We start from the raw sequence: 17,696 nt of genomic DNA on the forward strand, positions 1-17,696 counted from the left end.
ATTGAGGCCCGCTTAAAATGACAAAACCCAAGATCCAATAGTGGAAGCCTGTTCGTGTTCATCAAAATTCCTCACCCTGTTAACAGAAGATCTTCTCTCTTCCCCCGTCCCTCACTCCGGCAAGATTCTGATCAAAGATGCAGGCCATTTCAAGGCGTCTAGCGCAGCAGCAGAGTCTCAACTCTCCTTCCTCAATTGCTTCTCTCAAGTTCATATACCCTCTTTCTCATCACTGTAATCCCTCATTCCCCTCTGCCGTTCTCTTCCTTGCGCGATTCCACTTCGCCTTGATTTCTTATTTTTTCTGTTTTCCTTTTCCAGATTGTGGGGCTGATCGTCCACGATATGAATCCACCTTGGCTACGAGGGGAGTCGGGCACCTTGTCCGCAAGGGCACTGGTGGGAGATCGTCCGTTAGGTAATCTAGCCCTATATTTTTCGTGTTTGAATTATTCTATTTGATCGTCCGCCTAATGTCCGACAAGAATGCTGGATTTTGAGTGCTTTGGAATTGTGTGGGAATTTAAGAAATTTAATGTAATGAACAGTGGTGCAATGGAATGTCAATATAATCTTTCAGCCGATATTGAACGGAAATACTTTTTCCTTTTACTTTCTTTTCTCATTGTCATTAATCGCTCGATTCATCTACAGATAAAGGTAAGCGTCTGTTAAATATACTTTTTTTTTTATCGAGTAATTTAGAAGATCATGGTAGTACTCACTACGATCATTCTGGCGTCACCCCAGCTTCTATGGGATAATGAAGCGGGCAGCCTTATTCTGAGGTTTCCCTGTCGCTGTCAAGATAATCCTAGAATGTGCTTATCTGTTCTCCTTAAGCATACACATTAGGATTTTCAGGCAGATCCGGTTATTGATATTTAACTCGATTTGGGTTCTAGTTTTTAGTTACGAAACGAAATTCTGTCTCTGAATTTTCTGATTTTACTGTCTCATCACAATGATTTTTTGCAGTGGGATCGTGGCTACTGTCTTTGGAGCTACTGGATTCCTTGGCCGTTATGTTGTACAGCAATTAGGTAATAGGCGAGCATAAATGATGCTAGCGCTGGGTTTTCGTTTTGCCTAAATATGCCATTTACTTTTAAATGGTTCTGGTAGTGGGTTTGGAAGCATTGGCTCTATTATTTATTATCTATCAATTTTATGCTAAGCATTGTTTTGGAAATGAATTTTGTTTCAGCTAAAATGGGGTCCCAAGTGTTGGTCCCTTTTCGAGGTTCTGAAGATTCACCTCGTCATCTCAAATTAATGGGAGATTTGGGACAGGTAGAGTAGTATACGATGTTGCGATGCCATGGATGATAGCCCTATATCTTTTTTCCTTGTGCTGCTGAATGATTTCGTTACCCCCTCAAAGTTAATTCATTTACCTTTACTTTTCTTTTTTTCTTTTTTGTTTTCAGATAGTGCCAATGAAATACAACCCAAGAGATGAAAGTTCTATAAAAGCTGTCATGGCAAAGGCTAATGTGGTCCTTAATCTTATTGGTATGGGCTTCCCATTTTTCACCCTTCTTGTGAANTTTTTTTTTTTTTTTTTTTTTTTTTTTTTTTTTTTTTTTTTTTTTTTTTTTTTTTGTAGCCTTTTTAATATTCGACATTAACAACTTTGTTGACAGGAAGAGAGTATGAAACAAGAAATTACAGCTTTGAGGAAGTGAATCATTCCATGGCAGAACAACTTGCCACGGTATGCATCTGTACTTGAATGCCATGTTTCTAAATTGTCAAAAAATTGGTATGTGATTAATTGTTGCTCTTCTTAGAAGGGATTTTTTTTCCTGTTTTTTCTTATGAAAGTTACCTTCTTTCAGCTGTTCTATTCGCAGCTTCTATGTCTTTGTTTGGCTTGTGTGTTTTCATATGCCCTTCTGATACTATCGGGAAAGTGATTCTTATTACAAAAAACAAGGATTACAAAATTGGCGGGCAGGCTAAAAGCATCATAGAAGTAAAGTAGCTAGGGGAAGGGAGGGAATATATGATTTTTAAATCTCCCCTCAACTCAAAATCTTAAGTTGATGGTTTATGGAAAATTAAATCATATAGTTACTTCAACTTTCCCCCTTATTTGTGTACTTGAAAATTTGTAGAAAGCCAACAAGTGGAAATTAATATTAATTGGGGAGGAAATGGCATTTGAACATATGACCTCCTACTCTGATACACTTTAGTTACCAACATACAAAATTGGAATAGAAACAATTCCATTGATGAGATGGAATAATTGTTTTGATTATAAACAAATTCAAAATTTTTATAGATGAAGGTGCAATTTTAAACAACATAGTATTATTGTGAATAATATGATAATGAATCAATTTAAGAAATTGGAGCTTTCGTAGGAGAGTGGGGAGAGAAATGAGTACTGTTTTATGCCTAATTCGTAGTTAATTCAATAAAATGAAATAAGCTATTTTAGAAAGGGCTTCAAGCGCAGAGGGAATGCACTTGCATTGAGGCACTTTTTAAAACACTGGCCTATATCTGATCTTTGTTTTCCACATTATGATACTGCTGCAAATATCAGTTATAAAGGCAAGATAAACACAAAAAGTGTTAAGAGTAGTTGCGTATATTAAGTTGAAGTATAATCTTCTGGAAGCATGTTGCATATGCAGCATATAACTCAGGTATGCTGCAACTTCATGATAGTTTCCTTTGATTCTAATTGAAATATGAACTTTCTTCTTTAGGTAGGAAAAGGAATAAATCATGAATGTGCTTTCAGTGTTTTTCTTTTTGAAGCTAGAAAGTAGTAAAAAATCAAGTTATGATTCCTCTTTATTTTTGGTCTCTAAGGAAGTTTACCACCCTCGTTTCTTTTCGAGTCTGATGTAGATTAGGTCTTTGCCCTCCATTTCAATATTGTAGATTGCCAAAGAACACGGTGGTATCTTGAGGTTCATACAAGTTTCTTGCCTAGGGGCATCTTCATCATCTCCATCCAGATTTCTGAGGGCTAAAGCTGCTGCTGAGGAATCTGTTTTAAAGGCATTCCCTGAGGTAAACAGTTACCATCTGTTTCCTGATTTTGAGTTGATAATGCCACATGAAGTAACGTATCTGAAAATATAGTTTTTTTTTTCTTCTAATGGTAGTTTTCTTTTATTAGAGAATCTTACAAATTTTGATTTTTCTATAGCTGCTTATTTATCATGGATTTATCTTTTATTCTTATGGGAGTAATTGTCTATGAAGATTGAGGTTAGGGGTGTACATGGGTTGGGTTGGATTGAGGGGATTTTTTGGACCAACTCAAAAGTTCGGGTTGGTTGAATTGGTAATCCAACCCAACCCGAAATTGATTCACAACCCAGTCCTCTATTTTCAAGTTGAATGATTAAAACTTTTAGTTAGTGCAATGGATTCATAACTAATTTGAACTAAAAGTTGTGATATTGTCCCTAAAACAATTACCACCTATAAACTTTTAGTTTAAAAGTACTAAACTAAAATTTTCACCTTTGAACATACAATGGATATGCAATGAATCAATTCCAACGACACCTACATATAATTAATTATTCACATTCACAATATATAATCATTCAACATAAGACCTAAAAATTTAGTTTTTGTAAAAGTGCAAGTAGTTAATCTTTACAAACTTGAGCACAAACTTTAAGAGCACGAACTTGAACCTGCCCAGTATATAAAATAATAAAAATAACTAGTTTATATCATGCATAACAGAAAAAGAAAACTATTATTAAAATATTTTACTTACATTGAAAGAGAACTATTTGTGCATGACACTGGTGGAGCTGGAGGGCATTAAATCACCTGAAAAATTAGAAAAATATAAGTTGTGATAGAACAATATAGATTGCAACAAATAGATAATAAATAAGTTAGAGTTACTTGTCTCGATCCACGTCATTCTTTAACTCTAATGAATTTTGCTTTTGTATTGTGATAAATACTCAAAATGTATCTAGCCAAGGGACATGAGCTGAAAAGGTGACCTTTGAGTTTCTGCCACATTTTTGCACAGGGGACAACTTGTTAATCTAGCTAATAGCACAACAATATTTCTTCAAGAAATGTTAAGAGATTTTTAATATATTTTTAATTGCAACTTTTCTCCATTTATTTAGTGGTTAGTGTGGGAGCTGATGTTTCTAAAATATGCTTTTACAGGCAACAATTCTGAGACCTGCAGGTATGATTGGTACAGAGGACCGTATTATGAATACATGGGCACATTTTGCTAAAAAATATGGCTTTGTTCCCCTCTTTGGAGATGGATCTACAAAGTATGTATTTCATAACCACCAGCGCATTCTTTGCATTCTTTGCAGAATTTTCTGATTGTTATCCTTCCTAACCACCAGCGCATTCTTTGCAGAATCCAACCTGTGTATGTTGTTGATGTTGCTGCTGGAGCTGTTTCAGCCTTGACAGATGATGGAACCAGCATTGGAAAAGTTTATGAACTAGGTGGTCCAGAGATCTTTACGGTCCATGACTTGGTATGTTACCTTTTTCGAATATCCTTCCTGCTCTCCCCTAAAGAAAAAAAGAAAAGAGGTTTCCTTTTAAAGCTTCATGTTCTATGCAGGCAGAAATTATGTTCGACATGATCCGTGAATGGCCTCGCTATGTGAAAGTCCCTTTCCCTATTGCAAAGGTAAAATCAGTAGAAGTTGATGATGATGTGCCATGTTGTATATATGCTTTTCCTCAAGTTCTTTTTATATTCCCACTGTATTCCTTCTTTTATTGGTTGCTGTTATGCATCACGAATCCTTCGTTTTGTTGATTCATATTTGTTACTTGTTTCCTTTTTCCCCGTAATAATTGCATAATTTGCACTATGCTAGATGATTTTTTTAGTGATGTAAATAAGTCTTGGTGTACTTTGGAGTTTTACTTTCTTATGCATAGCACAGCATGATGATCGCTGTTTTTCTTGAATCAAGAATGAAGTTTCTCTGGAAATAATCTTTTGTATCCAATTTGGATAGGATATTCTTCTTTTATAGCCTTAAAAATTGAACCTTTTGAAATCATCTTTTGTATGCGGTTTTAATGTGGATCCTATGCGGTTACTGCAGGGGTTAGAACGGTAGCTATTATCAATGTTAAGAAGAAAATAAGTGGCGTTTATTTATTAATGAAACTGCAGTCTGATGATAACAGAGATCGTCATTTGTGTAGGTTAAATGGTGATTTATTTCTAGAACCCATTGATGCATATAATTTAAACTTGTTAATTGGTAATTTGAAGACTACTCTTCTGATATTAATGCATTAGTATAATTGTATAGAACAAATTAAACCTAGGAAAGTGTAAGTTGCTCATTGAGATGTAACATGACTCCCCCCCCTGTGATCCTTGCTGTTGATGTTGTTTAAAAAACTAAAAGCTGCTGTTTGGCTTCAGGCAATTTCTACTCCCCGCGAGATTCTACTGAACAAAGTCCCGTTTCCATTGCCAACGCCATCCATTTTCAATCTGGATCAGATCCTAGCTCTAACACAAGATACAGTTGTTTCTGAAAATGGTATGCATACCCCTCGTTAATTTTGCTCTGCCAATAAGTCGAGATGTTCCCTAATACCCTTTGATCTTGCAATTGGATTTGCAGCATTGACATTCAATGACCTTGGGATTGCACCACATAAGTTGAAGGGATATCCTGTCGAGTTTCTTATATCGTACCGTAAAGGTGGCCCGCAATTCGGTTCGACAGTCAGTGAAAAAGTCGATCCTGATTCTTTTCCAGGCTTCTCGAGATAATTTGTATTAACTTAGTTGAAAAGGTTTGAGAACCGCCTGGTTTATGTCTCCATTTGATCAACAAATAAAATGGAGAATGTTTTTGAATTCAACCCTCGTGTATCCTAATCTTCTTGATTCATGGTTTAGAATTCACAGTTTATTTGGTGTTGTAATTAATAAAGGCTGGGATGCTTGGCTACAGCATAATACTATGATCATAAAATGTGTTTTTTCAGGAAAAAGAAAAGAACAGAAATGGGAAGAAGCCCAGGAGTTTTGTTTTTCTTTGGAACCAAACTAACACATCACTTCATCAAATTCCCCAGCTATGAAGTAGTAATCGGCTATATAGTACGGTGGTTAGAATCTCATTGCTATCTTTACTGTCTTTTATGTTACTCTTATAGCTTTATTAGTCTATATGCTTCTAAAAATATCGTTACCGTTGTATATACTACATTGTTTCAAAAATACTCGAATTACCTTCAATTGAGAAAGATCCAATTTTGAAACAAAGAATCATATGGGTACTCTTATGTTTCTCCAATTTGTCCCATTTTTACACCGATTTTGAAACATGAAGTAGCATAAAATCCGAAGTTCCAAAATCAAGATCTCCCAAGTTCTTAGTGTCTCTTTTTGAGCATTAAACTCAACCATGCTAACTCCCAAGATCCCTTCGTGGGTTTTATTATCCTTTCCTGTATACTTTGAATGAGTTGAATGAGTAAGAAATGGAATGTTGGAAAGTTGAAGACTTAGGTTTGTTGAAGAAGAAGGCATAGATTCCAACGAATTCTTCATCCATCAGCATCAACACAGTGTTGATCGTGATTCAACGCAGAACAAAATTGGGCAAAAACAGGTCAATCTAATCACAGAACAGACAATGAGAAGCAGAAACCGTACTAGGCGATTTTCATTTCTTGACGAATTGCAAGCCATTGGCGTTGGAGTATCGCTCCATGAATCTCATGAACCTGTCCCACTCCCTCGGAGTCCGCATCACGTACTTGGCCTCGATTCCCGCAGGTTTTCCATTAATGAACTTGGCGTTCACATCCACCGACTGAATCACACCTTCCTCATCGATCATGTAGAATCCGGTAATGTCCCCGACCTCCCCCGACGAGTCGAACACCGACGGCTGCTCGAACTTGAAAATGGCCATTCCGTTGGTGCCGTCTCGGGATTTGGTCAGCCTCACGTCCGGCACCGTCTGCTCGTCCGTGCCCTGGATGAACTGGATCTTCGGCAGAACCATGAGGATCGTATTGGACGGCCGTCCGTGGGGTTGACATCTGCGGCGAGTGACCGTCTGGCATTTTCCGCCAGAGACGTTAAGGGAACGGCCGTGGAATGCGGAGAAGACGCTGCTGTGGAGTCTGGCGGAGGCAAAAGCTGCTGAAGAAGAGTGAGTTTGGTGATGATGATGAGAATTAGGGTTGGGGAAAGGGGAATGCAGAGAGTGATAGAGTTACCTTTGGTGTTGGTGGATGAAGAATGATGCAGATGGGGAGAAGAAAGGGAAGTGGATGCGAGAGATTGCAGAGTCGCCATTGATTTTGAAACGCAGCCAGCAGAGAGAGAGAGAGAGAGAGAGAGAGAGATAAAAGGCAAAAGGAAGGGGAGAATGGTGTGGTGTGAAGATTGGTAAGGTGTGTAACCACGAGAGCCATTCACTTCCATTTCAATCCCTTCCTCACCACCCTTACTCTCTCTACTAACTATTAATTTTGTGCCTATAAATCTTTTTTTTTTTTTTTTTTAAATATCTTTGCTAAATCAATATCTTATTTTAAAAATATTTTTAAACTTTTAAAAGTATTTCAAATATCTAGGACTCTGATAGAAGATGGATAAGGTAGTACCCATCCGATCATTTAAGTGTTATAATGCGACCAAAGAGAATGATATATATCATCAAACACATACGTGCGTCACAGTTGGACGAACATTGCAAACTACCTCTAGGAACTAAGCAAACTACCATATGTCCGGACATATGTATGTCATAATGTCTACTTCTAGGGCTTAAACGAACTACCATATGGCATATATGTGTGTCATAATTTGGACGAATGTCAAACAATAAGGATTTTGTGCCTTAATTCATGTGGCCAAGGTTGATATATGCACTTACTATTTGGTCTGTAAATGACGGCATAAACTTGCCATCCCAAGCTTTTATCCATCAATTTGAGTTTAGAGTATCATAATTCATAAGCATCGAATACAAGAATGACGTATGGAGTTGAAGCAATATGTTACAGATTAAAGCGGGCATGTCAACGAGTGTAATTTTTTCCTCCGAACGAGAAATAACTTCTCATGGATAGAATGAAATCTCACAAAGTGGTATAAATGAAAGTTCACGTCAGCGCGCATAACATGATCGGTATCCATACAAAAAAATGAAATAAAAAACAGAGTGATTGGTGTTAGCAATCTTTGTTGGATAATAATCTTCTAAGCTGGTTCCACCTAGAACTAGAAGGCATTTGGACGAAGCAGTCCACAAAAATATTATTTTGATGCGTATAACGAATATTTTCATCCTTCGGTCAGCTCGAAATCATGTCGGGACAGAAAACTAACGAGAAGCTGCAAACTTACTAGCTGACTTCATCTCTTCTCTGCCTCTGGAGACTGACAATCAGTGCATGCGACACAAGCAGCAGCAGCAGCAGGGGCAAACTTCTCGGTGAGATTAATACGCAGTGTTTGCTGCTTACCTTCGTTTTCGGGAACATGTAGGAGAGCATCCATAATCAGGATGTCCCAGTCTCGTGGCCGGAGGAACGATATCCAGGAGTCCTCTGTTGAGATATTACAATTCAAAAAGCATTATAAAAAGAATAAAGACGAGGTCAACTTTTCTCGCCCCGAAGAGTAATATAGAACAAGATAATAAAAAGTTGAACGAGGACCTCCATTACGAACTGCCTTCAGTTGGACGATCCCCGTGCCTTGTGGTCCTGATACCGGAAACGTGCAGGATAGAGAATGTCTCTTATGAGCTACTGCAAGTGATGCATTGTACCATGGACCTTTAACAATGGGTTCTCCAATAGCATCTATAATTGCTTTATTGTTCTTGGCTTTCTCTATGGCTTTGCTGGAAAAGTAATACAATAAAATCAAATAATTCTAATGCCAGCAAGCAACTGCAAAAGAAAATTGCTACAAATGTACATGTAAAGCTTCTCTAGACTAAATTTCTTTTTCAGAAGTATTACAAAGCACCAGTTCTTAACCAATGTATTTAAGGTACAATGCAAGATGCAAGCATATTCTAAGAACAAGGATATTAAATGTTTATCTAAGAACCCATGAAACAATCAGACCTTGATGCCTTATTCTTTTGCATTGGTGGAGCCCTTTTTTGTATAGTTAGTCAAGTTGAAGTTTGGCTCCTTTTGCTGGGGCGTTTTTTTGTATGCTCTTCCGTATTCTCTCATTAGAAAAGCTCAGTTTATACACTAAAAGGAAGCACGAGATCTTTTGGATTCGCTGATTGGGATTTCTTTATGTCGTGTGAAGAAAATATTTGGTAGGAGATAGAGTGTGGGTCAAAGTCCGTCTCTCTTGTCTGAACTTTCCAATGCTTTTAAGTTTTGAATGATAAGCAAACAGGAAAGTTGGTCCTAGTTCAGTTGGTTCTAAGTCATGTTCCTATTCATTCTGAAAATGTTGATCAAATCCAGGGTCTCGTTCTAATTGTAACAAGGTAGCTAACTTATTGAAAATGGTGACCTCAGTTATATATAATAATACACCAAGCCAGAAGTGTGCTGGTGAGTATTCATTGTAAGCAGGAGTCCGGTTGAGCTTCTAAAATTTAAGAAAAAAAATGCATCCACTTCAAGCCCCTGAAGCCCTATCATCTATTAGCACGATTTCATCAAGAAAAGTACTAAACCTCTAATAGCTCAAGCCTACCGCTAGCAAATATTGTCCCTTTTGAGTTTTCCCTTCAAGGGATTCCCCTCAAGGTCTCAAAACGCGTCTACTAAGGAGAGTTTTCCATACCCTTATAAGGAATGTTTCGTTCCCCTCTCTAACCGATGTGGGACCTCACAAAATCGGCCAATGACAAAGAATTAAAGCCCCCAACAGAAACAGAGCAAGCAAAGTGCGTATGGTAAAAGAAACCAAAGAAAAAGAATTCTTGCATTCTCTTGTCCCCGAGGTTGATAACTGAGCGCTTACGGAAAATAATGTAAATATCACGGAGTACTAATATGAGATATTATCCTATCCAATTCATTAGTTCATCTAAAGTGAAAAGGCTTGGTTTAAAAAATACAATGACCTGAGTATTGTAAAACCATAGCCAATTTTAAAGGTTGAAAACAACATAGCAATGGTGAGAGTTTCCTTAAACTTCAAAGCTCTAATAAGTGAAACATGGCAGAAAACACTTGCATAAGAAGCAATCCCAAGATACATAGTTTATCTTCTCCAAATTCAGACTTCCATTTGCTTAAACGATATAATTCATCCAAATTTTGAAAATCCCTAACAAGTCAGAAATACCTGCTACAGCTATGATAAATGGCGAGGTCATCTAAAGCACTCAAGGCTACACCACCAGTAACAGTAACAAGTACAAAGGAGACTGCTTTGCGACCCCAGGATTTATTCACCCCTTCCTCCGATGGCCTTACGGAACTGCTGCAAGCAACCCTTAATCAGAGATCGCCAAGTTTCATTCTATCCGTTACAGATCGATGAAAAATCTTGTAAGAATCATTCCATAACAAAACAAAATAAAACAGTTCCAAGTTCTAAACGAACATATAAGGCGGAAATTAAACCTGTTATACGATCAAAACATGTAAAAAGTGAAAAACCTAGATGTATCTCTTCGAAAAAAACGCGAGTAATCGATTCCATGTTGAACGGAAGCTCGTGGATGAGTTTGTAATTGTTCGTGAAACAATCCGAGAAATGGAAGCGTGAACAAACAGCAGAAAAAAACGAAAATCGGAATGACAAGAAGGACGCACCTGGAAGCGTTCGGAGTTGGAGAGCGCTTGAATATGGAAAGGAACCTTTTCGCCAGCATTTTCAGCTTGTGGGTTCTTCGCTCCCTCAGCCGCTCACCGCTAAATCGTTCTGCCGCGCTTCCTCGATAGAAATCTTCCCTAAAAGAGAATTGTCGGCTGCTTTTGAGCAGATTTGTCAAATGAAAGATATAATAAAATCAAAACTTGAAATTCCAACCCTTAAAGTCTATTATTTCTTGATCCAAAATTTAATAGATCTTTTGAAAAAGTAATCCTCATAAAATTAATTAAAAGTTTAAAGACATGTTTATTGAATGATTTTCGAAGTTTTGAGACTAAATTTGTTTATAATTTAAACAAAAATAATGCTAAACTTTTTGTTGAGAGGGAGATGGGAACATCATAAAAAGCAAAGGAAAGGGAAGTTTTGGGTGTTTTCCCGTGAGGTTTAGGTCTCCCACTCCTCATCTGTGCATCAGATACTTACTTCCTTCCTTCCTCTTCCGCCATACAATTCTATCTTTCCATTTCATTTCAGTACTCAACGATCAAAATTATGCTGCTCAGAAGCTCTTCTACGCCGCTTCTTCGCTCTCTTCTCCCGCCGGACCACCTCCATCACCACCATGATGCCGTCGGGAAACACTCCCCTTCCCCCTCCCATTCCCCCTTCGCCTTTCGCTGTAACAATAAACCCCTTTCTTTCTCCGACCACCATCGCGCTGCTCCCACTGGCTTTCGGAGAACCCACTCCGAAGGAAATTTGATTACCCTTTCTCATGCTTCTGATGTAATCGATGTCCATGAAGACCCCTTTTCATTTGATTCATTCAGTTTCAAACCCTCCAATAAACTCAGTCACAGGCCTAACCGCTCCATTCTCGAGACCATACCTTCGTTTTCCTTCTACGGTTCCAGAGCCAGGACGGAAGAAGAAGATGACGAAGACGATGATCAACATGCTGATCCGGAGGAAGATGAAGTTGCCTTGGGGAATTTTGGCATCCATAACAGGATGGTCTCTGCCATTGTAACTCCGGAGGTTAGAGCCATGGAACAAGCTTGGACCAGAATGAATTCAGGAGATGGGATTGGGTTTGTGGGTGATTTACAGAAAGAGATGCATCTGGCGAGAGGGCCAGGTGGTGCCGGTGGTGGTGGTGGTCGACGGCGGAGTGGTGGAGGTGGAGGTGGAGGTGGAGGTGGAGGGGGTGAGCAGCATGGCATGGAGGAGTATTACAAGAAAATGGTAGTGGAAAATCCAGGGAATGCTCTGGTTTTGAGTAACTATGCGGAGTTCTTGTACCAGGCAAGATCTAAGCTTGTTTAAATTTCTCTCTACGTTATTCTTTACTGTCACTCACCCAGTCCATCTAAGGGGTTTCCTTTCGGTTTTTGTTGGCAGTGGAAAGGAGACCTGCGAGGAGCGGAAGAGTATTACAGCAGAGCCATTTTGATGGATTGTTCCCAAGATGGAGAGATTTTGTCAAAATATGCGAAGTTAGTGTGGGAGTTGCATCGTGACCAGCAAAAAGCTTCATCCTATTTCCAACGGGCCCTCCAAGCTTCTCCACATGACAGGTAATTCCTTTAATACTCTCTCAACTGTTCTACAACATGAAAGCTTAAATCATAACTTCAATCCTCAACTCAGTTGTGATATTATGTGAAGTATCAGAAGTTTCCATCATTCTAGGCTCAAATTTCCACGATTTCCACTTCAAGAATAGTTATAAGTTCATGAAAAATCTGAAAAATCAAATATGTTATAACAATTTTTTGTGGATATAGTAGCTTTTTCTGATGCAAAAGAAGTAATATTACGTGATTCTTCAGCCATGTGCAAGCAGCCCATGCTAATTTCCTGTGGGAAACAGAAGAAGATGAGGATGGACGCAGCTTAGGAAAAGAAATGGCAACAGACTTACACGGCAGCTGCAACAGCTTGACATGAAAGTGAATGCCTGCTGCTGCTGCTGCTGCTGCTGCTGCTTTTTCTTGGCTTCTGTTGTAAGAATTTTCAAAGTTGTTCCATGTCTGCAATGTAATGAAAGTGAAGAAACAAGGAATAGAATAGCATAGAGGAGGCAGGGCATAAGTAAGCAAGTTCAGTATAAGATTAATGAAAAGGATCATTTTCTAAGTCTTTGTCTCTCACATTGCCTAACAAGTGCTTGTACTTGAGAAATGCCAAAATTTCCCACTTGAATTGCATCTCAAAAACCATCCAAGTGAGAAAATCACCACCATCTTATCTTAATAATTAATTAATCCCTCACAAATTAACATTTCCAGTAACGTCAACTCACACACTCAAAACACAGTACAAACCAATTTCCTAAACCACTCACACCAGAGACGCTGGCTTTCTCTGAACCATCAATCGTAGTAACCACCTTCATACCAAAAACTCTAACACAGTTTTGTCTCCAAAATGGTTATGCACAAACTGGATGATTGATGATACTATTGGAACTTGGGATAACCTCGCTGGGGGAAACCATTGCCTCTCAACCTACCATAGTCACTACGAGAACCAAATCGTCCTCTGGGGGCGTCTGACTGAAAACTACCTCTGCCTCTTCCCCTTCCTGGTCATGGCACCAATAAAATGCATCAGAAAGCATCCACGTGAGCCAATGCAAATAAATCATCATTAGCAAGGGTATAGGGCAGGAGCGAAGTGCTCATTGAAGAATTTTGCTACTTTTAAGTAGTAATAAAAGCATATATATAAGCTGGACTGCAGCAACTATTGTCAATACAGAGTTGACTTATAATACAACTGATTATGTCTCAGAGTTATATTTGCACTTACTTCCTCCCCGTGCACTACTGCTGTTTGGCCTTCGTTCCTCAATGTAGACTTGCCTTCCAGCTATTTGAATTGGAGATGCCTGTAGCAGAATATGAAAAGATTTACATTTTACAAGGGAAAAGTAAAAACCAATTCTAAACGGCACACAACATGACTCCTTAAAGAATAGGGAAGGGTAGGGGGCGGAACCCTATACAAACTTGGTTTTTCTATCACAAATGCCTAAACAACAAAGTTCGTCCCTAGCGAACACAAACAAATGATAAATAGGTTAAGTGTGGTCCAAACCTTTAAGGCGTTTTGAACACCAAGAATATCTTCAAACTCAACGAAAGCATAACAAACCCCAATTTCCTGTACAAAGCAATCTATATTTAGCCAATAAAAACTAACCAACAAACATAAAAAAAATATATATATATAAAAATCTGACCTTTCGAGACCTAATGAATACACCATCAGGCAGAATTCTGCCAAAAGCTTTAAATTGTTGCTCAATTTCAGCTTCTGTAACAGAGGGTGGCAAGTTTCTAACGTAGACAGATTTTGGTTCACCTGAAGGCAAGACAACACAAAACCAATCAGATGCTTTGGGAGTGAAAATCACACAAAGTACAAGAGTCCTTTCACAACGTCTCAAAACACAAACAGTTCAAACAGAATGCAGAATGTCATACTACAAAATACACCTAAGAACATATGTCATGTAAAATTTCATGTGAATGTATCGATCCTCGACACAACAAACAAAAAATAATTAAAATCCCACGTTATAACCAAAAGATCAATAATCTCATGCCACACTATAGAGACTGAAGTACAAATAGAAAACAATAATGAAGTCAAACTATTGCAATGATTTAGAATCGAAGCACCATTATTTAAAGATGAATCAAGAATTTGACCTTCATCTTCGGCACCAAAACCTTCTTCAAATGTATCTGCTCCAGATTCTGGGGCATATGACGATGCAGGGTTTATCTGTTGTGGGGTAGGTTCTGGAGTATGGTTCCACTCGGAAGTAGCTGGAGCACTTGGATAAAATGACGGTTGAGGATTAGCTGATTGTGCAGATTCCGCTCTAGCAGCTCTCAACTACATAGTAATAATATTATCAACATATAAGAAAACAATCCCACATTTGTACCACAGAGGCCTAAGAAGCCTTCAATTTATGACAAGAATGAAAGAACACAATAAATATAGCTTTTCAACTTTTGTTTTCCTCAATTTGGTTAGGTTTCTGTTATACCCATGTTATACTCCGAACTCCACAGTATTTTGTAGTCAGTCACAAAAATTAACTAATAAAGGATTATGGCTTGATGGCATATTTCCATTGCACACACACATACACACATAGCATACAGACACAGGCACCAGCACTAGGAGCTATGGTAGAGTGCACATACAATGGAAGCATAAGTTCTCTTTTCTGGCTCTCCAACGGGTTCATCAACTACTGCAGAATGAGGCTCCTGTACGCTGTTATCTACATTTTGATGTGAAGCAGCAACCAAATCCTCCAGAGGGGCCTCCACCACAACAACTTCTGATTCAAATTCTTCTTGTTGCTGTTGCTCAGGAAGGCTGTATTTATCAATTGGATCATCTTCTATATGAATTGAGTCCACATACTCCCTTGCATTCTCCTCCAAAACATAGTCGGGAACTGCCAAAACAAAATCAAGATAAGTATCAACTTAACCTATCGAACTGCTCAAGTCAATCTAGCTATTAATGATCTGCGTAGAAACTATTTCAGCAACAAAAAATTTCACTTTCAGCTATTACTAATCTTTTAAATCTTCTAAAGTTTATGCATACAAGTTGCTTCAAAAGATCAAATGCATCACATGAAGGGAAAAGAATCCACTATCAATGGCTATGATAGAAGTACTTTTGATAGTTCTCTTCTCCATCTGTAGGTAAAACTAAAAACCTAAGTGGTTTGTTGCCAATTCTTCAACAATACTGACGAAGTACCTGGTGGCTCTGGGACGGAACTGGGAGCATTAAGTTCAGCTTCAAATTTATTCTCTGATGGTACAGGCAACAGAATCTGCTGAACTATCTCCTCCTCAATGAAATGAAAGATATCATTAAGAACAAAATAACCCTTCTCTTGAGGAGCAAGAAAAAATGTCTGCACAAACTTCCTAATCCCATTAAACTCCTTTGACTTTGCAGAACCTGAAACCACAACTAGGATACCCCCATTCCAAGATTCCATTGAGTTGATCGTCTTGATTGAAAATGCAGTGAAATTTAGCGACATGAGAAGTGTATGTATTTGCTGCAGAAGAAAAGCTAGAGTAAGCAACATGAGAAATAGTAGTAACAATTGTTTACGTCACGCAGGTCAGAGCTTGTCACAACAAACAAGTAAAGAAGCGGCGTACATATTTCTGCTTTTCTTGACCGTAAAACATAAGTAAAAGATTCAAAAACCCACAAATCCAAGAACCCGTAATAATATTTCATAGCTCAAACCCTTATAAAGAATAACCATTACCACTACGTACTGATCAACACATTTTGAACAAAACAAAGAAGCAAGAAACAATTAGAAACTAAAGGACAAAAATCAAGAAATGACGAAATTTCCCACTCAAATCAAAACTTAACCAAATAACTTCACTCAAACATGGTCAAATCAGCCTATACTTCACTAGTGCCGAAAATTGAGACATGGCCATAAGAAGAAGAAAAACCAGAAGTACCAGCATTGTGTTAGCAGTCTCAGAAGAATCCCCATCAACCCGAATCATGGTGCTAGCGTCGGCGTAAAATTGATGGACAAGATCAGGTTGTTGCCGAAGAACATGGTAGTACTGCTCCACAAAGTAGGAACCAACCTGTATCATCTCAAATACCATATCCACTCATCACAACCAACAATTTACACACAGAAACATAGATAAAGGCAAGGATAGAAGAAGATAGGAACCTGAACAGCGCTGACAGATCCAGAGTAAGCTGCCATTTTCGCAACTGTAGATAAGCAGAGGAAAAAGTAAAACTCAGTTCACCGCGAACAGCATGCAAAATCCCCAAATCCTAAAACCCAGTTGCGTAAATACGAAGATGAGTAGATCCAAGGGAGACAAAAGAAAAAAGGAAGCAAAAAACCCTAGGAGGGAGAGTAGTTAAAGAAATCTGTTTAAGTTCGTTATAGAAATGGCGAATCGTGGATTATATGTGGTGGAAGAAAACCCGACAAGAACAAGGAAAGAAAGAGAAGGCGCCGCCGATGAGTTAACCGAAGATCGGAGAGATGGCGATAAGGAAAAACCTCAAAAGCAAAGGCAGCTGCAGATCTATGGAAGGGGAAAGCCAAAGGGATTTCCTTTCTCTTTTTTGGGTTGCAGAGTTTCAAGACTAAAACGATTTGCCTTTATTTATATATAAAAAAAAAAAACGTCGACAAATCACGGCCCTTCGATCACTGGACTCCACTCTCCATCAACACCGCCACGTTATCCCCCGTCACTCCATCAACGGCTCAGATCTCCACAAGCTTCCCTCTTCGGACGGGTGGGTCATTCACCCGACCCGATTCCGACCCGGTAGGATATGATTCCATCAAGACAAAACTCTTCCGTCAGTAAAAGCCAGCTTTTTTACTGCGGTAAGATGTTTAGGGTCAAAATATGCGATTTTTAGGATATAAATAGAAATAATCTATTACATAATATCTAAAACAAACAGTAAAATAGTATAAATTATTTAGTTTCATTTGGAATAATAGAAAATAATTAAAATTAGGATAATGACGTAAAAAAGAAAAAGGAAAAAACAATTTGTTGTCCTCTCTGTCAATTCTGAAAAATACTTTTAGCATTTCTATAAATATGGTAAATCTAATCATCAAAAAAATCTATTAATTGTTTGGATAATGACATATTAGAAAATAGTTTCTTAAAATGTAATATTTAAAATATATAATATTTTATTAATTAATTGTTTGAATGTTCGTTTAGCCAAATTACAAATTACAGGTAAGAAATTAAAAGAAATTATAAATAAATTTGAAGTATTAATTTAAATACATTTTAATTATCTTAATCCTTAATCTACTTATCACATAAATATTAATAAAATAATTTTA

The 17,696-nt window shown here is 38.0% G+C and overlaps 5 protein-coding genes across 7 annotated transcripts; 2 read left to right on the top strand and 3 right to left on the bottom strand.

Moving 5' to 3' along the window:
- Positions 1-37: 37 nt before the first annotated feature.
- Positions 38-6,038, top strand: LOC111807662 (NADH dehydrogenase [ubiquinone] 1 alpha subcomplex subunit 9, mitochondrial-like). Its single transcript, XM_023693478.1, has 12 exons — positions 38-234; positions 322-418; positions 979-1,043; positions 1,208-1,293; positions 1,431-1,515; positions 1,647-1,717; positions 2,902-3,033; positions 4,171-4,286; positions 4,379-4,502; positions 4,592-4,660; positions 5,417-5,537; positions 5,622-6,038. Exons 1-12 carry the CDS (start codon positions 138-140, stop codon positions 5,771-5,773), a joined length of 1,215 nt encoding a protein of 404 aa, XP_023549246.1. The 5' UTR covers positions 38-137; the 3' UTR covers positions 5,774-6,038.
- Positions 6,039-6,501: 463 nt separating this feature from the next.
- LOC111806621 (photosystem II reaction center PSB28 protein, chloroplastic-like) lies at positions 6,502-7,459 on the bottom strand. 2 transcript variants are annotated; one of them, XM_023691994.1, is made up of 2 exons: positions 7,237-7,459; positions 6,502-7,159 (listed from the first exon to the last, which is right to left on the bottom strand). In XM_023691994.1, the coding sequence occupies exons 1-2, from the start codon at positions 7,442-7,444 to the stop codon at positions 6,675-6,677; spliced, it is 693 nt and encodes a 230-aa protein (XP_023547762.1). In that variant the 5' UTR covers positions 7,445-7,459; the 3' UTR covers positions 6,502-6,674. The 2 variants fall into 2 exon arrangements, with proteins under 2 accessions (XP_023547762.1, XP_023547763.1); XM_023691995.1 differs by having other exon boundaries at positions 6,502-7,156; positions 7,237-7,452.
- A 597-nt stretch (positions 7,460-8,056) lies between these two features.
- Positions 8,057-11,343, bottom strand: LOC111806704. Of its 2 annotated transcripts, none has more exons than XM_023692125.1 (5): positions 11,255-11,343; positions 10,768-10,905; positions 10,295-10,429; positions 8,686-8,873; positions 8,057-8,574 (listed from the first exon to the last, which is right to left on the bottom strand). In XM_023692125.1, exons 1-5 carry the CDS (start codon positions 11,275-11,277, stop codon positions 8,381-8,383), a joined length of 678 nt encoding a protein of 225 aa, XP_023547893.1. In that variant the 5' UTR covers positions 11,278-11,343; the 3' UTR covers positions 8,057-8,380. The 2 variants fall into 2 exon arrangements, with proteins under 2 accessions (XP_023547893.1, XP_023547892.1); XM_023692124.1 differs by having other exon boundaries at positions 10,295-10,432.
- Positions 11,344-11,957: 614 nt separating this feature from the next.
- LOC111806705 lies at positions 11,958-12,910 on the top strand. Its single transcript, XM_023692126.1, has 3 exons — positions 11,958-12,076; positions 12,173-12,348; positions 12,604-12,910. Exons 1-3 carry the CDS (start codon positions 11,993-11,995, stop codon positions 12,719-12,721), a joined length of 378 nt encoding a protein of 125 aa, XP_023547894.1. The 5' UTR covers positions 11,958-11,992; the 3' UTR covers positions 12,722-12,910.
- Positions 12,867-16,954, bottom strand: LOC111806703 (putative G3BP-like protein). The gene is made up of 10 exons (XM_023692123.1): positions 16,881-16,954; positions 16,536-16,579; positions 16,309-16,443; positions 15,572-15,881; positions 14,998-15,257; positions 14,491-14,680; positions 14,019-14,140; positions 13,874-13,939; positions 13,586-13,664; positions 12,867-13,358 (listed from the first exon to the last, which is right to left on the bottom strand). Exons 2-10 carry the CDS (start codon positions 16,569-16,571, stop codon positions 13,234-13,236), a joined length of 1,323 nt encoding a protein of 440 aa, XP_023547891.1. The 5' UTR covers positions 16,572-16,579; positions 16,881-16,954; the 3' UTR covers positions 12,867-13,233.
- Positions 16,955-17,696: the final 742 nt, after the last annotated feature.

Source organism: Cucurbita pepo, chromosome LG12 (assembly GCF_002806865.2).
Source record: "Cucurbita pepo subsp. pepo cultivar mu-cu-16 chromosome LG12, ASM280686v2, whole genome shotgun sequence".
Classification (NCBI taxonomy): Eukaryota; Viridiplantae; Streptophyta; class Magnoliopsida; order Cucurbitales; family Cucurbitaceae; genus Cucurbita; species Cucurbita pepo.